At 49.7% G+C, this 24,410-nt stretch overlaps 1 protein-coding gene across 2 annotated transcripts; it reads left to right on the plus strand.

The window, feature by feature from the left end:
- The first annotated feature begins 265 nt into the window (after positions 1 to 265).
- Positions 266 to 20,154, plus strand: NFILZ (NFIL3 like basic leucine zipper). Of its 2 annotated transcripts, XM_054504989.1 has the most exons (3): positions 266 to 567; positions 14,398 to 14,495; positions 14,826 to 20,154. In XM_054504989.1, the coding sequence occupies exon 3, from the start codon at positions 14,841 to 14,843 to the stop codon at positions 15,699 to 15,701; it is 861 nt and encodes a 286-aa protein (XP_054360964.1). In that variant the 5' UTR covers positions 266 to 567; positions 14,398 to 14,495; positions 14,826 to 14,840; the 3' UTR covers positions 15,702 to 20,154. The 2 variants fall into 2 exon arrangements, with proteins under 2 accessions (XP_054360964.1, XP_045719132.1); XM_045863176.3 differs by lacking the exon at positions 266 to 567 and having other exon boundaries at positions 13,793 to 14,495.
- Positions 20,155 to 24,410: the final 4,256 nt, after the last annotated feature.

The following is a 24,410-nucleotide window of genomic DNA, read 5'->3' on the forward strand; positions in this document are numbered from 1 at the left end:
GGAAATCATAAGGAAGAGAAAGTGCATTGACAGGCCTGGAGGGTGTTTATGAAGGAACCCGCGTGTGAGTGGACCCACACAGTCCAAACCTGCACTGTTCTGGAGACGGATGCTGGAGACAGTTGCACATTATGGATGTATTTAATACCACTGAGCCGTATTACTAAAAATGGTTAGGATGGCAATTTTATGTTATGTGTATTTTACCAAAGTAAAAAAAACTGGAAAAAAAGAAGGAAACACTGCAAGTGGCCATGTCTGGAGCATGGACTGGTCCTCCAGAATGCTGAGTGATATTGAACCTCTTGTCATGAGCTTATTGGCCAATCAGGTATCTTCTTTGGAGACATGTCTGTTCAAGCCCTTTGCTCAATTTTTTTTTTAAGATATTTTTTATTTATTTATTTGACAGAGAGACAGAGAGCACAAGTAGGCAGAGCGGCAAGCAGAGGGAGAGGGAGAAGCAGGCTCTCTGCTGAGCAGGGAGCCCGATGCGGGGCTGGATCCCAGGACCCTGGGATCATGATCTGAGCTGAAGGCAGCCGCTTAACCGACTGAGCCACCCAGGTGCCCCTCTTTGCTCAATTTTTAATTGAGGTTTTTTTTTTTTTGGTCGTTATTGCTGAATTGTAGGTATTCTCTATGTATTCTGGATATTAATCCCTTATCAGATCTATGATTTGCAGATATTTTCTTCCATTCTGTCGGTTGCTTTTTTGCTCTGTGATTAGTGTCTTTTGATGGTGTCTTTTTTTTTTTTTTAAACAACTGAAACAGGGGCAGCTGGGTCCAGGTGAAATTTATGCTGGGATCTCCTGTCACAGCTCCCACTGATTCTGACTGCATGGCCCCGGCTTAGCCGGTCTTTATCAGTCAGGTTAGGATATGGGCACTTCTCCTAAAGCAGGGTTTCTCCACTACATGCTGGATAACCCTTTGTCCTGGACACTGGAGGGTGTTGAGCAGCATTCCTGGGATCTACCCCCTAGATGCCAGTAACCCTCTCCCCTTGTCATGACAACCAAATGTGTCCCCGAACATTGACAAACGTCCGAACCACTGCCCTAGAGCTGGAGGTGAGGTAGGAGGCTGCCTGGGGGAGGTGGGGGGGCAGGCTGTGCAGAGGAGGGGTCGGGAGCTAGCCTCAGTCTCCTCACCTGTGATATGGGATCCAGCACAATCATTCATTCAAGTATTTATCGAGCATCTACTGCATGCCAGGCCCTGGAGCGGGGATATACTGGGGAGGAGAAACACAGGTCTTTCTGTGAGAGATGTTCGTAAGTTACACAAGTGAATGTAAAATTACTTGGATAATAAATGCTAAGAAGGTGAAACACCTGATGTTCAGTAGGCGCAGAGTAGGGGCACCTGGGAAGTTCGGGAGGACTTCTCGGAGAAGTTACAATCAGAGGATGAGAATGAGGAACCCAGGGGAGGGGAGGAAGATGGTCCAAACAGCAGGACTGTAGGTACAAGGGTCCTGTGGTGAATCCCAGTGGTTGGGGCACAGAGGGGGCCAGTCCCCTGTGGACTGTGCAGGGGCTCCATGGGTCGGGCAAAGAGCGTGGTCTTGATCTCCTGAGGGTTTGGGGCTGGAAAGCGGCATAATCTGTGTGGTGAAAGATCCCTCTGGCAGATAGTGTCTGTAATGTGCTTAGCATGGGCAGAGCTGGGCACCCAGAAGGGGCTTGGATGGGGCCAGTGGGTGTCCAGGCCCTGCCTATCTCCGGGAACCATGGTGTATTCCAGGCATGGGGTGGGGGCAGGCAAAGTGGGATGTTGCTTTGAGTGCAGTTCCGGGGGATGGAGGAGGGACAGTCACTCTTGGGGTGGACGGCAGAGCTCCCCAGAGCCGGAAGCTCTTTCTCAGTGCCCTGGGCCCATTTCACAGAAAGGAGCCTGAGGCCCTGGGGCTCCCTGGGCACTGAATCCAGAGCCAGGAGCTGCGTCCTGGTGTCAAGGTGCCTTTGGGACCTGCTACACCCCTGGCTGTATCTTGGGTCTCCAGAGGGTAGGCTCTGGGGTCCAGCTGCCCAGGTTCCAAGCCCACCTGTGACCAGCTGTGTGGTCAGCTCTGTGACCTCCCTGAGCCTCTGTGGCAAAAGGGGGCGAAACTGCCTCTCAGGGAAGTTGTGAGAATTGTCATTGTTCACATTCATTCATTCACTCAACAAATAGCTATTAAGCACCTACTGTGTGCCAGGTGCTGTTCTTGGCACCGGGACACAGAGAGGGACCTGGAGATGGTGAGGGAGCGACTGTATGTGAGTATCTGGAGGAACAGCATTCCAGGAGGTGGGAACAGCGTGTGCAAAGGCCGGGAGGCAGGACCATGCCTGGAGTGCTGGGAGCGCAGAGAGAGACCCCATGTGGCTAGAGCAGAATGAGTTGCAAGGAGTCACAGCCGTGAGGCTTGGAGCAGGATTGACGAGATGTGTGGGTGGATGGTGTCCAGACACCTTTGGGGGCACTCAGATGCCCAGAAGAGAGACCCAGGGCCTGACTGGGAGCAGGGGCTGTCTGGGTCCTGGACTTGACTGGACAGGGGGCACCTCTGAACTGTTACCCTTGGGGTCTGGGTGGTGATTGGGGCCAGATGTCCTCACTCCTTCCTGGCGACACCACCCCAGCCTGGTTAGGGGGCCTCTTCTCATTTTGGGGATTGTTTTGGTTTGGGCTGCATAGAGGGGGAGGTGGAGCCTGAGGGATCTTTGTGGCCAGGAGCCGAGGACTTAAAGTCCCCGAGATGAATTTTGTTCCTGGTCAGTTTCAGGAGGTCGATTTCCATTGAGCTGATGCTCATGGGGGACACCGTCCTGCCATTGGATCAGACCTCATGAGCCCCCGGGACCTCCCTGAAGCTCAGGGAGTTCAAGAACAAAACACCTACTATGTTTTGGGACTAAGCACGTACCTAGGTTACTTACCAACCCAGGCACCAATCTTGTACCCATTTGACAGTGGAAAGACTGAGGTTCAGAGAGCAGCTGGCCCCTGTCTAAGGTCATGCAGTATGTCATTATCACAGCACGGACGGCAGACACCCTGTCGCTGCCCCACCCGCTTCCTGCCTATCAGTCTGGTCCTGGATCTGGGACTCTAGCTGGGCTTGTGGGTTGGGCACAGAGGTACCAACTGCTTCCTCTCCATGGGCCCCGGGAGGGGGCCATGGGGAGGGGTGGGGCCTGCCACAGTCCCAGAGTGCCTTGCATTTTCCCCTTGAAATCTGAGTTCCCACAGAGGGTTCTCGGTTTTAGAGGTTAGTTTCACTGGGGCTTTTATGAGGCAGGGGTTTTCTCAGAGTGAGAGGGCCCCAAGGCTCCATCAGTCTCCCCAAACCCCGTGAGAGTGTAGCCTCTTGGGACTCTGTGGCCTTTCTGAGGAATGGGCTGGGCTGTATCAGCTCCATGGGAATAGCCTCTGTGGGTCCATAGACCTCCCTGGGCAGTCTTCTGAGTCAGAGGAAAGCCACGTGGAACAATTTGGGGAGGAGGGCATCTTCTTCATCCCTGGGCCCCTGAGTCTGGGCAGGGAGAAGTGGAGAAGTCAGAGCAAGAGAAGTGGTTTCCAACCACCTGCTTGCACACCTCCTGTGATGGGCAGCTCATTACCTCTGGAGGCAGCTTCTGCTGGGTTAGTGAGCTGGAATTTCTAGAAAATTCATTATTATTATTATTCTGAGAGAGAGAGCAAGAGAGCTCGTGAGTAGGGGGGGGCAGGAGAAGATGAGTGAGAGAGAGAGAGAGAGAGGAGAGAGAAAAGCCTAAGCAGGCTCCATGCTCAGTGTGGAGACTGACGTGGAGCTCAATCTCATGACCCCAAGATCATGACTTGGGTTGGACACCCAACCAACTAAGCCACCCAGGTGCCCCTAGAAAATTTCAGACTCTGACTCCAACTTGCATCTCTATGCCCTAATCTGTGGTCCTGGCTCAACCTTCTGGGACCACACAGAGCACACCCTTTTTTCAAATATTTCACTCCTGTTATTTATCAAGTACCTATTCTGGAGATCTGTGGACAGGGAGGGCACAGACCCAGAGTGATCACTGTGGTGATGGTGGAAACCCACAGGATGCTGGAAGCCCAGAAGAAGCTCCTGGCCTAGCTGAGAGTGGTCAGTTTTGTGGGCTTGCTGTAAGAGGTAACATCTATACTCAGTCCTGAAGGATGAGTAAGATTTGGCTGGGGAAGAGGTGAGAGAAGAGGAAGAATATGTAAGACAGAAGGGACAGCATGTGGAGGTGAGAGAACACCTCTTTAGGAAATAAAAGAGGTTCTAAGTGGCTGGAATGTGTGTTTGAGGAAGGATACTGGGGCTCCTGAGACCAGAATAGGGAGATGGCTTGAATAGTGATCCAGGTGGGAGAGAAGTGATATCCTCATTCCTCAAACAGGGTGTGAGTCCAACTTTATTTCATATTGCTTAATTGCTTTGCCAGGAAGCAGTTTACACCTTCGCTTCTAGGTACACAAGTGCCCATCTCACCGCATCCTTGCCAGCACTGGGTTTTATTTTTTTGAAATCTTTGCCAATTTCAGCCAGGAAAAAACTGGTATTTCATTACATAGACGAAAACAAATGAGTATTTCTCTTGTTAGGGAAGTGGGGTGAACAATTTTTCCAGATGTGCATTGGCCACACAAATGTCATCTCTTGCTTGTATTAAGAAGGCTTACACCCACTGGAGACTTTGTGGTCATTTTTGGTTCCCCTCGTAGCACGGAGCAAAGGGAAAGCTTGTAGGCTGCCCTCTGACCACGTAGGTGGGGGATTTGTAAGTCAGCCTACCCTCTCTCCTTTGATTCATCTTTTTTTCTCACCTTTTTTTTTTGTCCTTTCAAAGTTTTAAATTTCTCTCCTCTGTTTGTGGCCCAGTGACTGTAGCTTTGTCCTCATCTGGGGTTTCTATGGGCTCAAAAAAAAGTGTTAGTGAGCTCCAGGGAGGTGTTCCACGTGAGACCCCCTGGATATGCCAGGTGTCTTGTATGTACAACTTTCTCTTTAATTCTCAAAACATCTGCATGTGACATGGACCCTCAAGCCCATTTTATTTTATTTTATTTTATTTTTTTAAGATTTTATTTCTTTATTTGACAGAGAGAGAGAGACAGTGAGAGAGGAAACACAAGCAGGGGGAGTGGGAGAGGGAGAAGCAGGCTTCCCGCCGAGCAGGGAGCCCGATGTGGGGCTCGATCCCAGGACCCTGGGATCATGACCTGAGCCGAAGGCAGACGCTTAACGACTGAGCCACCCAGGCGCCCCGCCTCGAGCCCATTTTATAGTTGAGGAATCTGAGGCTCAGAGATGTTAAGTCATCTGTCCAGCATCTTGTGGCCAGTATTGGCTATTTCTCTGTTTTACTCAGTTAACTCCTTTCCTTAACATTCAGATTCTGTTTAATTTAATTCTAATTTTGGAGGAGAACGCTGGCCATTTCTCCATATCCATTGTCCCACCTGACCAATCAGGGGAGGGAAGCCCTGTATGCACATGGGTGGGCACACCCTTGTCATAGGGCACTTCTTCTTTGGTTCCTCATTCAAGTTAGTATTTTCCTGTCATTTCTAAGTGTTTGGGGAGGAATGGGAAGGTCTCAGTGTGTACTTGGTCCGCCATGTTGAAAGGAAGTCCAGTTTTGTTATCTGTAAACTGATACAGTGTGTTGAGTGGTCTCTGAGGGTTCTCACAGGTATTTTCTTTTTTTTTTTATTCTTATGTTAATCCCCATACATTACATCATTAGTTTCTGATGTAGTGTTCCATGATTCATTGTTTGTGCATAACACCCAGTGCTCCATGCAGAATGTGCCCTCCTCAATACCCACCACCAGGCTAACCCATCCTCCCGCCCCCCTCCCCTCTAGAACCCTGTTTGTTTTTCAGAGTCCATCGTCTCTCATGGTTCGTCTACCCCTCCGATTTCCCCCGCTTCATTCTTCCCCTCCCGCTACCTTCTTCTTCTTCTTTTTTTTTTCTTAACATATATTGCATTATTTGTTTCAGAGGTACAGATCTGAGATTCAACAGCTTGCACAATTCACAGCGCTTACCAGAGCACATACCCTCCCCAGTGTCTATCACCCAGTCACCCCATCCCTCCCACCCCACCCCCCACTCCAGCAACCCTCAGTTTGTTTCCTGTGATTAAGAATTCCTCATATCAGTGAGATCATATGATACATGTCTTTCTCTGTTTGACTTATTTTGCTCAACACAATACCCTCCAGTTCCATCCACGTCGTTGCAAATGGCAAGATCTCATTCCTTTTGATGGCTGCATAATATTCCATTGTATATATATACCACATCTTCTTTATTCATTCATCTGTCGATGGACATCTTGGCTCTTTCCACAGTTTGGCTATTGTGGACATTGCTGCTATAAACATTGGGGTGCACGTACCCCTTCGGATCCTTACATTTGTATCTTTGGGGTAAATACCCAGTAGTGCAATTGCTGGGTTGTATGGTAGCTCTATTTTCAGCTTTTTGAGGAACCTCCATGTTGTTTTCCAGAGGGGCTGCACCAGCTTGCATTCCCACCAGCAGTGTAGGAGGGTTCCCCTTTCTCTGCATCCCTGCCAACATCTGTCATTTCCTGACTTGTTAATTTTAGCCATTCTGACTGGTGTGAGGTGGTATCTCATTGAGGTTTTGATTTGGATTTCCCTGATGCCGAGCGATATTGAGCACTTTTTCATGTGTCTGTTGGCCATTTGGATGTCTTCTTTGGAAAAATGTCTGTTCATGTCTTCTGCCCATTTCTTGATTGGATTCTTTGTTCTTTGGGTGTTGAGTTTGATGAGTTCTTTATAGATTTTCTCACAGGTATTTTCAACATAAATAATGATGGGAGCAGCTCAGCAGAAGCCCTAGTGGAAGAGGCTTCTAATACCACCACCACTACCACCAACAACAACAAATAAAAAGGAGCCATGTGGATCATTTACTATTATTATGTACCGGCTTTTAACACCCAGGATCTCATTTATTCTTTACATAGCCAATGAAGTAGGTACTACTGTTATCCTCATTTTAGAGGAGGCCTTGGAAGCTCATAGAGGTGATGTGACCTGCCCAAACACACTTATTTAGGAAGGAGGATTTGAACCCAGTTCAAGCAGGCTTAAGGTCTTAACTCTGTCCATCCATTGCATCATCCCAGCAGCGTGGGTGCTCATCTCAGCCCTGTCCCCTTGTTAGCTGTGTGGCTTCCGGATCCTTTTTCCCTCTGTGGACACTGATCTCCACCCGTCAGAGGTGCTAAATGAACTCAAACCTGTGTCTTCAGTGGAAGGAGTAGGGAAAGCCAGGAAGGTTTAACCTGGTGTGTTAGAAAGGCATGAGCTCCGGAGCTCATCGCACCTGCATTCTTGGCCATGCTGACTCAGGCAGGTCAGTCACTTGACTTCTCAGAGCCTCCGTTTTTTCATCTGTCAAATGAGGGTGACGACCGAACTTTGTTCTCTGAGTGGTGGTCAGTGCAAAGTGAGACACTGTTTGTGCCTGGCACATAGTAGGTACTCAACAAGCATAGCTGCTTTCCTTTGAGGAAAGCAGACCGGAGTAGGGGCTGGGGGGATGTGAGCGTCAACCCATCAAATTCCCAGAGCATTTAGGGGCCAAAGGGAGGAGGAGTTTTTCATGAGCAGAGAGGATGAATTCTAATAGGAAAAGGTCTGGTGAAGGTTGGTATTAGCTCCATTCCTGGAAAACCTTGATCGTGAGAGCTCACGCGGCCTGGCAGTGGCTTGACTTGCAGTGAATGAGCTCCCCGTCACTCCAGAAAACCAAGCAGAGCTTTGGTGACCACGGGTCAGGGAGGCTGTGGAGGCTGATGGGGCTGGGGTGGTACTGGCCGGGGACGTCTCTGGGGGAGACCCTTTTCCTGTTTCCTTATTTGCTGATGCTGCGGGCTTTTGCACAGGAGTGCCCCTGACTCACTACTTTCCACTGAATGCTTCCTCGGCGACCACAGGAAGGCTCAGCCCAGCCCTCACTGTGTCTTCTCTAAATAAATTCAGGCAGCTAAGTTATCTACTGCCCCATCTCCCTTTGGGTTCCTGTGGAGGTGGGGGTGGTGGTTAGGGGGGGCTCAGGCCAAGCCACAGGGAGGGGGGACTCAGGAAGGGAGCTTCACAGTGAGACTAGCCCTCATCTACTTCACTGGCTCGGTACAAGAGCCCCCTGTCCCTCTACCTGACCGCCAGTCCTCACTGTCTTCTTTGGCCATCTGCTGGTTTTGACTTGGTTTTAGAGGACCCCTGTGCTTCATCCCCTTCCTTTCTAGCTCATCTGGCCCCTGGTCCAGTTGTCTCTAAGCCTGCCCTTCTCTTCTGACCTCTCTCCCTGAGCCAGGATGGTGCCTTCGGATGCTCCCCACCTGGCTCCTGTGGATCAGGGTCCACAGACTGCAGATGCTCCCACACTGGTGCACATCAACACTTGGTCTCTTGCCAGCATCCTCGAAGTTGGAATGGTGGTCAGGACACCATCTGAGGCCCCCTGAATGGGGCCAGGTGGGTGGCAGGAGGATGCTGTGCCTGGTGGGACAAGGGACTCTGAGAGCCTGTCTAGGGGCTTGTCTTGGTTGGGGCTCAGTGGAAGGCTCAGGCCCAGCCCTTTAGTGAGGAGAGAGTATTCATTCAGGCTTACTGTACCGTACTCTCAGGGTCCCTGACCCTCGAGCATTACTTCCTCTGCTTACTCATTCATTCACTTGCATTTTACTCATTAATTAATTAATTTTTTAAAAGATTTTATTTATTTATTTGTTTGAGAAAGAGAGAGAGAGAAACAGCATGAGAGGGGATAGGGTCAGAGGGAGAAGCAGGCTCCCCGCTGAGCCGGGAGCCCGATGTGGGACTCAATCCCAGGACTCCGGGATCATGACCTAAGCCGAAGGCAGTCACTTAACCAACTGAGCCACCCAGGCGCCCCTCATTAATTTATTCAAATACTCACTCATACATTCATTGGTTCACTCCAAAAGACATTCATGCAGTGTCTTCCTCCGTTTACCCCCTGACCCCGGGGGTGGAGAGGGGGTGAACTGAGGTGCACGTGAGCACTGTTTCCAGGAGTCTAAGATACTCGCACTTTCATAAGCACACCCCAGAGGTTTCCAAGCTGAGGATAAGTAGGGTTTTGAAAAGATTCCTCTGGGCTGCTGGTGGGTTTGGAGGGACCGTGGTGGAGGTGGGTGGGGGCCAGGTGGGCTAGGAGATGCCTGAGCTGCAGCCAGGGCTGTGGGGAGCACAGAGGGGGCACGTGCACATGTGGTTGGGGCATTGGTGGGAGGTGGGGTGAGTGGGGCCAGGAGAGGAGGATGCCGGGGTGTTAGTAGTGGCTCTGGGTCTAGATTGGTGGTGGCCCTCACCGTGTTGGGAGGAAAGGATGGGTTATTTGTGAAATTGCTGAGTATCCCCAGGCCAGCCATGTAAGCTCCTGAGCCTCAGTTTTATTCTCTGTAAGCAGGACGATACACTCCTGCTAGAAGGTGTGATGGCCTCAGGCGTCTGGAAGGGGTCAGTGAACTTGGCCTCCTGAACAAAGGTGTGTTAGTTGGTCTGGCTGCCAGGAGCAAAGCCCAGGTGTGAGCAGCAGGCAGGTGCAAACCCAGGGCTCCCCACCTGGCTCCTGTGGATCAGGGTCCACAGACTGCAGATGCTTCTCTAGCCCATATGATGTGGGCCAGTGTGGGGCGGCCTCCCGCTGCAACAAGCACCAGCAGGTGGGCAGGTGGCCCCAGATGCCTGTTGGGCTTCAGAGGGGGTCTTGGGTCTTGGTGCTGGAGTCCCTCCAGGAATCAGGAATTCTCAGAGGGGGTCCGAAGCATTGGCACAGGGGTCCCTCTGATGACTAGGACTTCTTGGCCACTCAGGGGACCGCAGAGCCCCACAAGGCTTTTTTCTCCAAGCCCAGCCATGATTGCCAGACATAGCAGCCCCTTAGAGCTGTAAGCAGAACGGACCCACACATTAGACTGACTGGGTTCAAATCCTTGTTCTGCCACTAACTTACTGTGTGACTTGGGCAGACAACAGACCATCTCACTCACCTTTGCCATGAGACTGTGGGCTTTGTGAAGGCAGGAGGCTGTTTGATTTTCCTCTATTGCCCCAGTAACCACTGTAGGACCTGGCACTGTGTTGTATGAATGAATGAATAAATATCCATCCCAAGGTATTTTGTAAAGTAAATATTTTGTGGGCAAAAAATATGAGAACCTTTAAATCAAAGGTTAAATATGTGTGTGTGTGTGTTTGGTAGGGCTTCTCAGAACCTTTAATGATTCTTACATAGGGAATAAGATACACAGTATTTCTCAAATGCATTATATATATTTTTTCTTTTAGCAGAGAACCCTTGGCACTGGGGTTCCTGACAACATACTTTGGGAAATGTGGACTTAGAATCATGGTCAGAGTTCTGAGGAACGTTGTTTTTTGATGGTTTATGCCTCGATCCTCTTTTATACGTGATCTGAATGATCTAATGCAGTCACAGACCCTAATGCCAAGTGCTGTTAGCACAGAGCAAAAGACTAAATTAAAATAATAACATTGGAGAAGAAAAACGGCTTTTCCAATCAGCTATTACAGTTTATCTTGAAACTGAGTGCTAACTTTCTTGGTGGCCAAAGCAAAAAGGGAAATGCAAGTAGGCTTAATGGTTTTTGATCGGCAGTTAAAAGGAGGGCCAAAAATTTCCTTCCTTCCTTCCTTCCTTCCTTCCTTCCTTCCTTCCTTCCTTCCTTCCTCCCTCCCTCCCTCCCTCCCTCCCTCCTTTGTTTCTTTCCTTTCCTTTCCTTCTTTCCTTCCTTCCTCCCTCCCTCCCTCCCTCCCTCCTTTGTTTCTTTCCTTTCCTTTCCTTCTTTCTTTTTTTCATTTCAGAGGTAGAGTTTAGTGATTCCTCAGTTGCATATAACACCCCGTGCTCATTATGTCAAGTGCCCTCCTTAATGTCCATCACCCAGTTACCCCATCTCCCCACCCACTTCCCCTCCAACAACCCTCAGTTTGTTTCCTGTAGTTCAGAGTCTCTTATGGTTTGCCTCCCTCTCTGATTTCGTCTTATTTTGGGAGGGCCGAATATTTTCTTCTTTTTTTTTTTTTAATTTTATTATGTTATGTTAGTCACCATACAATACATCATTAGTTTTTGAGAATATTTTCTGCGAACAAAGTTCTGTTTTCATTCATTTGTTTGTTCGTCCATTCATTCACTCAGCAATGTTTATTTACCACCTAGCGTCTGCAAGCACAATGCTTGGCTCCAGAGATACAGTGGTAGACAAAGATATATACCTGCCCTCGTGAAGGTTAGCCATAGGTTTTCTGAACAAGGATGCCAGCTCCTGATGTCTACTCTTTCTTGGAGCCTATTGTGACTCTCAGGCAGAATCCCCATGACTTGCTCTGGGGTTTCTCTTTTTTTCTCCACCTGTTTTGTAGCAGGGTCACAGAAGGTGAGGACATCCTAGGTTCAGGGAACTCAGGACGTTGAGAGAGCCCAGATCTTGCATTAGAATTTTCAGGAAAACCAATACGAGAAACTGTGCTGAGGCTAAGGAGGTGTTCCCCATTCTTGGAGTATCCCTGGGACCCTGGGCATCTTTTCCAGCTCCCAACCCTAGGAGCTTGGAATCTTATGATTTTGGTTCTTTTTCCCACCCCTGTTCTTCACGTTCTGGTTCTTCAAAACTAGGTACATGGCAAATTCTCATGGGTTGATTTTTGGTGGTTGGGTAGATGGATGGACCCATGGATGAATATACAGATGAATGAGTGTATTTGTGAAAGGCTGGATGACACAGGGTGGGGATACTTATTGGATAGTTGAAGGAATGGACAAGTTGAGGGTGGAGGGAGTGAGACCATTGAGCGAATATATGGACGGCAAGGTGCCTGGCTCTCAGTAAAGTTACATTAGTATAATTATTAAAAATTTTTTTATTATGGTAAAAGATACATAATAACATTTACTGTCTTAACCATTTTTAAGTATACAGTTAGGGATTTTAAATACATTCTCATTTTTGTGCAGCCATCACTACCATATACTTGTAAGCTGGAAATTCTATACTCATTAAATCATTAAATCATAACTCTCCATTTTCCTCTCCCCTCAACCCCTGGCACCCACCATTCTACTTTCTGTCTTTACGACTTGGACTACCCCAAGAAGTCATCCTACAGCACTTGTCTTTTTCTGTCTGGCTTATTTCACTGAACCAATGTCCTCAAGGTCCATCCATGTTATAGCAGGTGTCAGAATGGCCTTCCTTTTTAAGGCTAAATAATATTCCATTGTATGTATGGACCCTATTTTGCTTCTTTATTCATTTGTCAATAGACACTTGGGTTGCTTCCACCTCTTGGCTATCATGGATAATGCTGCTATGAAGATAGGTGGACAAATATTTCTTTGAGACCCTGCTTTCAATTCTCTTGGGTATGTACCCAGAAGAGGAATTCCTGGATTATAGGAAATTCTATTTTTAATTTTTTTGGGGAACCATCATACTGTTTTCCACAATGGCTGCGCCATTTTACATTCCCACCCACAGTGTGTGAGGGTTCTGATTTCTTCACTTCCCGGCCAACACCTGCTATTTTCTGTCTTATTCTGATGGTAGCCATCTGAATGGATGTGAGGTGGTATCTCATTGTAGTTTTGATTTGCATTTCCATAATGATCAGTGATGTTGACCATCCTGTCTGCTTATGGACCTATTCCAGCTCTGTGACCATTTTGGAACTGGGTTGTTTGTTTTTTTTTTGTTGCTGAGTTGTAGGAGTTCTCTGTATGTTCTGGGATATTAATCCCTTACCAGACATATGATTTGCAAATATTTTCTCCCATTCTGTGGGTTATCTTTTTACTTTAAGGGCAGTATCTTTTGATGCACAAAATTTAAGATTTTTTATGGAGCCCAATTTGTCTATTTCTTCATTTGTTACCTGTAGGCACAATATTATTATTATTATTATTATTATTTTTTAATTTTTTTATTCTTATGTTAATCCCCTTACATTACAACATTAGTTTTAGATGAAGTGTTCCATGATTCATTGTTTGTGCACAACACCCAGTGCTCCATGCAGAATGTGCCCTCCTAAATACCCACCACCAGGCTAACCCATCCTCCCACCCCCCTCCCCTCTAGAACCCTGTTTGTTTTTCAGAGTCCATCGTCTCTCATGGTTCGTCTACCCCTCCGATTTCCCCCGCTTCATTCTTCCCCTCCCGCTACCTTCTTCTTCTTCTTCTTCTTTTTTTTTTCTTAACATATATTGCATTATTTGTTTCAGAGGTACAGATCTGAGATTCAACAGTCTTGCACAATTCACAGCGCTTACCAGAGCACATACACTCCCCAGTGTCTATCACCCAGTCCCCCCATCCCTCCCACCCCACCCCCCACTCCAACAACACTCAGTTTGTTTCCTGCGATTAAGAATTCCTCATATCAGTGAGATCATATGATACATGTCTTTCTCTGTTTGACTTATTTCACTCAACATAATACCCTCCAGTTCCATCCACGTCATTGCAAATGGCAAGATCTCATTCCTTTTGATGGCTGCATAATATTCCATTGTATATATATACCACATCTTCTTTATCCATTCATCTGTCGATGGACACCTGGCTCTTTCCACAGTTTGGCTATTGTGGACATTGCTGCTATAAACATTGGGGTGCACGTACCCCTTCGGATCCCTACTTTTGTATCTTTGGGGTAAATACCCAGTAGTGCAATTGCTGGATCATATGGTAGCTCTATTTTCAACTTTTTGAGGAACCTCCATACAGTTTTCCAGAGTGGCTGCACCAGTTTGCATTCCCACCAACAGTGCAGGAGGGTTCCCCTTTCTCCGCATCCCCGCCAACATCTGTCGTTTCCTGACTTGTTAATTTTAGCCATTCTGACTGGTGTGAGGTGATATCTCATTGAGGTTTTCACAATATTATTTTTAAAAATGAATCTATCAGTGACTGGACAGTTAGATGGATGAGCATGTGGGCAGTAGATGTATAGATGACTCTGTAATTGGTTGGGGGATAGATGGATGTTTGAATGAGTGGATGGATGGACAAATATGATGGTGGATGGGTAGTTGAGTGGATAGATGGTGAGTTGGTTGAATAGGTGGTTAGAGGGATGAATAAATGGACAGTTGAGTGAGTGGACAGGTGAATAGATCACCTTATGAATGTATGGGTAGGTGGATGGATGGGCAGATGGGCAGATGCAAAATTCTGGCCACATGTTGAGGAGATCTTGGGACACAACCTTGGCACAGTTCAGATGAATAGTGGCTTATTTTCTGACCCCAACTTGGCTCAGTTTAACTCCATGGACACATTTTCTTTCTTTCTAGGTTTAGCCTTCTTTCTAACTCCCTCTGAATCTCCAAGGATCTTACCCTGGAACTCAGACTGAACTGAACCCTTGGCTTGTCAGCTGATCTTCTCAGTGGTAAGAACCCTGGGGGAAGGAGTCTGCATCCTCCCAGAGAATAGGGTGCCCTACTAGCTCTCCATAAAGATTGTAATCTGTTCTTAAGCCTTTTCCAGCCATGTGGCCTCTCTGGCAGCCTCCCCAACTACTCCGCCAGGCACCAAACCATCCCACCAGCTTCCCTTTCCACTACATCCCCCCTCTGCCTCCATCCTGGTTTCCAGTGGGGCCCCCACTCCACCTGTGCCCTCCCCCATCAGTGACGGTGGGGTCTCAGGATAAATTAGAGAGACAGTCATCCAGGTCAGCCTCCTGCCTCCTGTCTAAGACTTCTCTCCTGTTCCCTAGGACCCCCAGGCAGCCATGGACGTGGGTCTCTCGGGCCTCCCAGTTGTATGTCAGGGTCGCAGCAAGACCCTGAGGGGCAGGGGCTCAGTTGTGCGGCGGCAGCGGGAGTTCATGCCCGAAGAGAAGAAGGACAAGGTTTACTGGGAGAAGCGGAGGAAGAACAACGAAGCGGCCAAGAGATCCCGGGAGAAGCGGCGTCTCAACGACGTGGCCCTCGAAGGCAGGCTGGCCACGCTGCTGGAGGAGAACGCTCTGCTCAGGGCTGAGCTGTGGGCACTCAGGCATCGCTTTGGCCTTCTGCCCTCCGTCGCTGGCTCCCGGACCCTGCCCCTGCAGGCGCTGCTGTGGGAGCCCCCCTGGGCTGGAGACCCCCACCCTAGGGCCCAGCCACTCCCCTCCCTCCCTGGCTCCCATGGCTGCCTTTTGAGGCCATGCGCTCTGGACACTGGGGTTCCAGGATGCCGGGGCTGCCTGGTGGCTCACAAGTGGACTGGTCTGGCCGCTTCCCCCAGGTGCCCCCAGGACCCTGTTCCCCCCACCCCCAAGAGAATGGACATGGCCTTGCAGGCTGCCCTCCCAGCTGCCTTCTTCAGCTGTCACCTCCTGGATGGGCATGGGGGGACCAGACCGGAGCTCAGGCCCTTCTGGGGGCTGTGGTCACCCATGGCCTCTGGTTACCAGGCCTCTGGGCCCTCAGATGTGTTGCTGACACCCACTGCTGATCCAATGGAGCTGCCTCCTGGGATGGCCTATCCTGTCCCAGGGAACAATCTTGAGGGTCTTACTCAGCCCTCCCTGCCCCACAAACTGCGAATCAAGTCCCAAGCCTTGGGCAGAGGACCTCCAGGGTTGGGGAATGGCTGGGGCCCCCTCTGAGGGTTTCCCCTGGGCAGGGCCAGGCCCGCAAGGCGGTGTTGGGACTGAGCATGGGTGTGTCTGGGGAAGATGAGTGGCTTGCCCCTGACTCAGCTCCCAGGCTGGGCAAAGGCCTTGGAGGGGTCCACTTCTCAGTGTTCAGGCCTCTGGGAGGAGGGGATGGGGTTTCATCTTGGATCATACCCTGGTTCCCATCCTGCCTAAAATATGTGTTTTGGGTAGTCCCTTTTTCCTCCCTCCCTCCTTTCCTTCCTTTCTTCCATCTTCTCTCCCTCCTTCCTCCCTCCCTGACTTTCATCCATCTATCCTTCTTTCCTTCATTTATTCATTTAATCATTCATTCGTGTGCTCATCTGTTCGTTTGGTCATCCATCCATCCATCCATCCATCCATCCATTCATTCATTCTCTCACCCATTTACTTTCACAATTTACCTGCTCCCTTGCCCACCCACTCATGATCTTTGGACCTCCTTCTGTGCTCAGCTTAGTGACAAGTGTGAAGAAACTCTCCTGGCTTTGCAGTTACTATTCTGGAGGTAGTGGTGGGGGTTTGGGGATAGATATACTGAGGGTCCTGCTGAAGGAGGAGGCAATGTCTCAGGGTGTCTGAATCCTTGTGTCTTGGGCTCTCCTAAGGGGCTCGCTTACCCCCTCATTTGGGAGTCAGTCTCACCCAGTTCAGATGGCTTCCTCTGTGTCTTGGGTCAGGGTCTTGAACCACAGGAACAGGTCAGCAATATTGGGAGTGGGGTGGGGGTGGGAGTCCATTTCTTCTCTCTCTCTGGCTGCCCACAGCCCCCGAGGCCGTCTCAGGCCCAGCACACACACTCCCGGGCGGACAGGAGAAGGGACCGCTGCAGAGAAGCTCCCCCAGGGACCCTGGAGCCCCAGAGCTCATCAAAGACCCTCCCTCCCCAGTTTCTCACTCAGGCACCACTTTTTAGAAAAAAAAAAAAATCAAAATTTTTATTAGATTCTGGATGAAAAGCCCCCAATTTTGATTGTGCGGAGAACTGGGTAAGGGGGAGCACTCCTCTGGGCTGATGCACTCTCTCAGCCCTGGCTGCCCCCGCCAGCTGGGTTATTTGGCCTCAGGCACACCCCCCAGCAGCCCCTGAAGCTGGGCCGTTCTTGGTCACTCTGGGTTTATTGCAGTCACAAATGTGTGCCAGCCAGGAGCACTGCTCCTACTGGGCAGCATGGGGAACCCACACATCACTGCCCGGCCCCTCTCTACCTGCTCACTCCTTGGTTCTGGTTCCAGGCTGGGACTGGGCAAGGTCATCTCCCCCCCCCCCGCCCCCCACCATGCTCTGAGTGTTTGGCCTTCCAGTAGGAGCAGAGAGCAAGGGCCCGGCTGGGCCTCCCATCCTGCTGGTCACAGCTGTAGCCAGGGGAGGCTTGGCCATCACAGGTGGGAGATATCCAATGCTTTTGGTTTTGGCTCAGAGACTCCTGTCTCCCAAGAGTGTCCTGGGGAGGCAGGAAGGAGGGCGTCCTGGAGGGAGAGGCTCTGGCCTGTTTCTCCCCAGCCAGTGCCCCTAGCTAGGAGGACGGAGACTGGGGGTGCAGAGGAGCTGACCTCCAACACAAAGGTGCCACACAGCTGTGGCTAATCCTGCACAAAGGCCTTTAATGATGTTCTGGCTCTGACCAGAGGGATATTGAAAAATGCTTAAGGGAGAGGGAAGAAAGAGGTTGGGGTGGCTGTGTAGCACCCCACTGCGGGGAGATGTGGGTGACTTGGTGCTTGCTATTGACACTGCCACCTGGTTGGGGTCTGAGGTGTCTGGGACCAGCTCGCTCATGTCCTGTAGACACAAGAGCAGGGGCTGGTCACACTTGGGTCACTCAGGCCCCCTTTAAACTTCCAGCCCCAGTTGGAAAAGCCCAGAGATGAATCTGCCTAAAGCAAATCATAGACTTTCCACATTAGAAGGGACCCTCAGAGTCTCTTGATGGGTGCTCATCCAGTCTACTTGAATACCTCTAGGGATGGAGAACTCACTTCCTCTAAAACTCATCACCACTCCTTCTCTAGAGTCAAAACCTGCTTCCTGCACACTTCCACTCTGATCTTGTTCTAGCCACAGGGGGCCGCTCAGAACCCCCTCCCGCTTCCCTCCCTCTGCTCGAAGGTAGCTGGCATGGTAGAAGCCTCTGTTTCCTCCTCTCCAAAGGAGAGACCACCATACACCCCTCAGATAGTTTGAGAAGACTAAATCTCATTTATGGTGTGCATGGCACTTTATACATAGCAAGTGTTCAACAAATGTTAACTCCCCTCCCTTTTTGCCTTTTTAGAAAGCTCTCATGTTCCCAGCCCCAGAGTAGTACTCTCTTCAGGGGAAATATCCTCTCATTCTTTAAAATTCTTTCCTTTGTTTTGGTCTGGCTCTTTTTTTTTTTTGTCAGTGCTATTTATATATGATGACTCTTGGAACTGAATATGAAACATTTCTTCATCAAATACATATTTTTTCAACAGATATATTTTTCAGCTCGCATGTGTGTCACATAGAAACTGGATGAGAGAAATGATGCTCCAGACTGAAGAGTTTGCAAGGGGAAACGTGCATAAACATTTAGAACACCCTAGATCTCACACCTAGTGAGATCTTTTTGGTTATGAATGTGTGAAATTGCCTTCCTGCTTCAGGCATGTCTGACCCACGTAGAGTGTGTACAATACACATTGAGTGAAAGTTTCTGCCCGCTTGGTTGGTTATTGCTGGGGGCAGAGATCAAAGGAGTTGAAGATGCTGATGAGGACACATTTCTCTGCCTTGTCTATCAAGGATTCACAGACACATCATGGCTGAACTCTATGTTACCTGGATCCTTTCTACCTACTCAACTCATGGTTCACAGGCCAGCAGCCCAGCAACACCGGGGAGCCCTCTGGAAATGCAGACTCTCAGGCTCCTCCCAGAACAGCTGAATCAAACCTGCATTTTAATGCAATCCCCAGGAGACCCACATGCACATTAAAGTTTGAGAAGAATCAATCCAGAGCAGAGGTTGACAGATTTTCTTGTATGAGACCAGAGAATAAATACTTCTGGCTTTGTGGGTCAGACAGACACTGTTGTGTCTACTCTGCCCTGTCTTTGTAGCATGAAAACAGCCATAGACAATGTGTAAACGAGTGGGTGTAGCTGTGTTCTAATAAAACTTTATTTCCCAAAACAGGTGTGGCCAGATGTGTCCCGTTGGCCACAGTTTGCTGATGGTGTATCCCTAGGAGTAGAACTGTGGATGCTGGGGGTGCTTGTCTTCAACCTTGATATTGCCAAAATGTTCTGCAGAGTGGCATTGCCAATTTGCAATTCCTTGCATGTAAAGGAAGTTTGTGTTCTGCCAATACTTGGTTTTGATGGGCAATTTGATTTTTGCCTATTTGGAGGGTGTAAAGTGGTTTAACCTACATTCCTCTGTTGAACATCTTTGCCAAAATCTATTGGCCACTTGGATTTCCTCTTCTGTGAATTGCCTGTTCTGTCCGGATATTTACCTTTTTCTTACTGATTTCTCAGAGCTCTTCATATATTCCAGATCACATATGAACATCACAGACTTTTCACCTGACTTGTGTTTTCATTTTATTCCTTGTGTATTTTATTTCAACAAAAGTTGGAAAATGGGATGTATCCAAATTTATCAATTTTTTTAATGGTTCGTACATTGTTTTGTCTTGTTGAAGAGCCCTTCCATGTCTCAAGGTCATAGACATAGTCTCTTAAAAGTTCCTATAAATGTTTTCAAGTTTTGCTTTTAACCAGCCTCTTTCTGTTGCATGAAATGCCATTATTCAAACTTCCTTGATCAGAAGAATCACCTAGAGGTCCTTGTTTAGTTATAAATCCCCTGAATCAGACTTTCCAGGAGAGAGGCTTTGGAATATGCACTTTTTATTAGCACCTGGGTGATTCTTAAAATAGACCAGTTTGGGAGAAGTTGGTGCAGTGGTGAGCAGATGGGTTTGGGAGCTGGGCAGCATCCCGTCCTGGCTGGGTGGCCTCATGCATATCATCAGGCCTCCCTTGTTTATCTGTAAATGGGGATTCCAAATATACTCACCCCACAGAGGCTTCTTATGGAGATTAAGTGAGAGGAAATACCTGTGTGGCTTGGCACAGGGCCTTCCTCTGGGAACTGGATTGTTTATCCACATGGAGACTGTAATTAATCCTATTTCAGTTTTTGTTTTGGTCACCAGGGGCTTCGGGGCCAAACTTATGGCTCAACCATGACAACTGTTCATTCATTCATTCATTCTAAAAATTCATTTACTCAGGGCACCTGGGTAGCTCAGTTGGTTAAGTGTCCAACTGTTGATCTCAGCTCAGGTCTTGATCTCAGGGTTGTGAGTTCAAGCCCCACATTGGGCTCCATGCTGGGTGTGGAGCCAACTTAAAAAAAATTAATTTACTCACTTAGCAAATATTTCTTGATCATATATGATGTTTAAGGCACAGGAAAGAGCAGTGAACAAAACAATGTGGTTCCTGCGTCTGTGGTGCTAGCAGTCTAGCTGGGGAGACAGATAAATAAACAAGAAAAGTAGAATCCTTGGTGGTAACTATCATGGAGAAAAAAGAGGCAGAGGGCTTAGGAGATGAGGCAGTGGGTGGGTTATAGTAATTGAAAAAGGGAGGTGAGGTCCCTCGTTTTGCCCAGAAGGTGACATTTGAGCAGAGGCTTGAGGGAGTCATGCATGTATTGGAGAAATGTCACTGCCTAAGCAAGAGAGAACAGTCCATGCAAAGGCCCTGGGGCAGGACTCTGCCTTGTGAGTTGGAGAAACATGGAGGAGGCCTGTTGGGGTGAAGCAAGAGTGAGCGAGGGGGAGAGAGGGAGGAGGTGAGGATGGGAGGTGAGGGGGCAGCTCATGCAGGGACTGTGGGCCGTGGCTTTTTCTGTAAGTGAGATGGGGGTGCCGGGGAGTTTCTGAGTGTATTTCTGCTGTAACTGTCCCTCCTCCCACCCCACTCCATCCTGTGGCATGTGAGGCTGAGTGAAAATAAATAAACCCACCACATAAGCGCAGGGGAGCTGGCTAACTGTCTGAGAAAGGGGGTGATTGACCACAGTGTCGGTGTGGTTTATCTCCCCAAGGGCAGTCACATGCCGCCTTCCCTTGGAACCAGGGTGCTCATCCCATCCCTGTTTCTGACCCTGAGGGGAGGGCCGGTAAAGCTGCTCCATGAGGAGGAAGCATGCTGCCTTCCACTATCACCCCTTTGGACAAACATGGGAGGACAGGCCGTCAGGCGCGTGTGGGGGACACCAGAAAGGTGAAGGGCCGCTGAGATGGGGGAGGTCAGTGAGGAAGTGACCAGGAATACCTGAGCTCAGGTAAATCAGAAGACATGGGCATAATCCAGAGATAAGGTGGCTCTGGCTGGCGACAGTGGGGAGGACAGCCGTGCAAGGCTGGGAGGTGAGAAGGAGGTAGAGGTTTACACCTGCCCCACAATGACCGTGATACCAGAAGTCTGTCACCCAGGACAAGTGGGCTCATTTTCTGGCCACCTTGAATTTTGTCTCGCCTGCCCTCTGCAAAAGGCTTCATTTTTATTATCCTCATTAACCGATGAGGAAACTGAGGCTTGGAGCAGTTATGCACCTTGCCTAACACCGTGCATGTTTCTTTTCCATAAAGTCCTTTTCTGCCTCAGACCTCGGCACTTGCTGTTTCCTCTGCTATAATGCTTTTCCCTGCGTCTTTGAATGATTCTCCTTTCCATCTTCAGGTCTTTGCTCAAGCGCTACTTTCTCAGGAAAGGCTTTCCCTGAACACCTGCTCTAGTAATATGCCTCTGGTTATTTACACTGACCCTGCACATGGTAAGTGCTCAGTGCATATTTGTTGAATGAATAAACGACAGTTGATTCTCCTAGTGACAGCTTAGACTGCAGGTAAATCCCATGTCACCAGGTGTGATAACCTGTCCCTGCCTGGAGGACAAAGGCAGCATGGGGACGGGGAGCCTCTCGGTGTGTTCACCGCAGGATCCCTGGTATTTGGGAAGGGGCCTGTCACACAATCGGTGGATGATAAATACTGTGAATCAAGGTTTGACAAGGAAGCAGGGGTCATGCTATGGAGCAGAGGGAGACAAGGAAGAAGGAGAATGTCACATGGCTCATTCATTCATGACTTCCCAGAGAATGAAACCAATTCCCTGCCCTTCGGTGCCTGCCCTTTTGAGAAGGAGATGGACAAACTCTGAGTGAATGAGTATGAAGGAGATGGACAGGTTATGTCAGATGCCGCTGAGGGCTGTGAGCTGAGAGCAGGAGGTGGTGGCAGTCAGGGACTTGGGGGGGGCGCTCAGGGAAGCTGCCTCGGAGGATATCTGAACTGAGTTCTGGAAAACATGAGTGAGAGGAGCCAGTCCCCAAAGGCCACATGTTGTGTGATTCCCTTCATACGAAATATCCAGAAGACAGAGGGCAGTTGGTGGCCGTGAGGGGCTGGGAGTGGAGAGTTGGTGGAGGCCGTGGCCTGGGTACCGCGTTTCCTTTGGGGCGATGAAAATGTTAGGTGGTGGTTGCACAGCCCTGTGAATGCACCAGGTGCCACTGAATTGGTCACTGTAAGATGGTGAATTTTATGTTGTGTGAATATCACCCCAATTTAAAACAGTGCCGGTGAGCCTGCCATGTCCAGAGGATGCAGGTCGGAAGACATACAGGCATCTGGGAACTGGGAGGGCAGAGAGAGACCAGAGACCCATGCAGCATGCAGAGGGGATGTAGGAGGAGGTGCCCTCAACAGACCCCAGCCTGGACATGTGGCCCTCAGAGGGCGGGGGGACGGCAACCCTGCCGCCCCAGCCTTGTGGGGTGCTTGGGTGACCGGGGTGAAATGCCTGGGCCTGCCCGGGTGGGGATGACTCACATTCACACACTCCAGCCCGACTGTGCACGTGTGTGCTTGGGACCTGAGTGTAGCTCACGCATGCACACTTGGGCTAGAGCCTGGGTGTGCAGGGGTCCCCTCAAATCTCCCCATATGTGGCAGGAGGTGGGGTGGGCTGAAGGCTCAAAGGTAGGGGAGGAGGGAGGAGAGTGGGGCCCCCTCCCATGTGGCCACAGGTGTGGGCCCCCCATCGCCCCCTCTCTCCCCACTGCTGTGGGCCCTGGGGGCTCCCCCAGCCTCCCCTCCGCTCCCTCTACTGTAAATTCTGAGAAATCCTGTCCGTGGTTTGGCCTGGCTCCTCCCCCGCCCTCTAGCAGGACTGTCCTGGCCACTGTCTTCCTGTCTTGGGACTGGGTGGGGGCTGGTGATGGGGGCAAAGACTAGAAGAAACTGCCCCCTCCCAGCCCGGGTCCTCAGAAAGAGGGGAGAGGGCTCTGCACTGCTTCTGAGGCCTCACGTTGCCTCTCTGTGCCTCAGTTTCCCCTTCCATAGAATAGAGATGAGAGTTCTTACCGCAGAGGGAGGAGTGAAGGAGGCAACCCCTGATAGTGGTTAGAGCACTGTCTGGCAGGTAGGAGGCGCCTGCTAGCTGCTATTATTATCCACTTCCGGCATCTTACTTTCCCTGCTCCAGCCTCTGCACATTTACCCTCTCTGTTCCCCCACCCAGAATGCCCTCACTCCTGTCCCCGTGTTCAAACCCAGGGGTCATTTGAATCCCAGTTCCACAGGAAACAGAGAGCAGTGGGACCAGCTGGGGCTGGGAGGCAGGGAACCTGGGTTCGAATCCTGGTTCTGCCGTGGATGTGCTAGTTGGCCTCTGATGGGTCGCTGCATGGCCCTGTGCCTCAGTTTCCCCAGTCCGATGCTCTGTGTTTCTAAGCCTTCCTGATGAATGACCTTCCTGGGAACCCTCACTCTGCACCCTCCATCCCCAGCTTACTCTACTCCTCCAGATGCTGAGCCACCTTCCTTGACTATTATAGCCACAAACTACGACACTCTTGGAGGTTTTGGGACCTCCAGAGAACTGCCTCTAACTCATGCATCTCCTAAAATGCAGCTTGAATCTGCCAACTTCCCAACTTGGCCACCAGCTCACACCTCCTCAGGTGGCCCTGATGTGTCACGTCCCTGCTCTCAGTCTGCCCATGGCTCCCTATGGCTCCTAGAAAGAAAATCCAAAGCCTTCTATGCAACTGTGAATGAAACACAAATCTGAGTTTGGGCAGGAGAGCCTTTATTCAAAAGGTCAGGGGAGAGGAAAGGGAGTGAGCACTCGGACCACGAGGTCTGCAAGCCTCTCAAGACTCAGGCACAAGGCAGTTTTCTTTTATAGAGAGGAGTGAATAAGACTGGCAAGAGCCAGGGTTGGGGAGGTGGGATGGAAAGACAGTGTGATGGGAAAGCGGATCAAAGGGTGTCCCCCTGGGGCCGGCCTCTTCTCTGGAGAGGATATCTGCTGGCTCAGGTGAGGAGCACCTGAGTTCAGGGCCCTGGGGAAAGGAAAGGAGCTGAACCAAAATTTGGTTAAAAAGCATTGTGTTCTGATGGATCACAGGGGACAAGCACTTCGGCTGATCACTTCTGAGGCAAAGTAGGAATTTGGAGGGTCTCCATCTGGCCTTGTCATAGGTAACCAAGGAAGTTTGCATTGGGATTCTCCGGAGAGACAGGAACAATAGGATGCAATAGGATGTTGTATGTATGTATGTGTCTGTCTGTGGTTCTATTGTCCTATCTCTCCAAAAATCTATAGTTAGATATCTATCTCTACAT

Source organism: Mirounga angustirostris, unplaced genomic scaffold (genome assembly GCF_029215605.1).
Source record: "Mirounga angustirostris isolate CCGP_5_RB_7025 unplaced genomic scaffold, mMirAng1.0.hap1 SCAF_1, whole genome shotgun sequence".
NCBI lineage: Eukaryota > Metazoa > Chordata > Mammalia > Carnivora > Phocidae > Mirounga > Mirounga angustirostris.

Bases quoted from the DNA above. Each gene is read 5' to 3' on its own strand.
- NFILZ (XM_054504989.1), top strand. From the start codon at position 14,841: ATGGACGTGGGTCTCTCGGGCCTCCCAGTTGTATGTCAGGGTCGCAGC.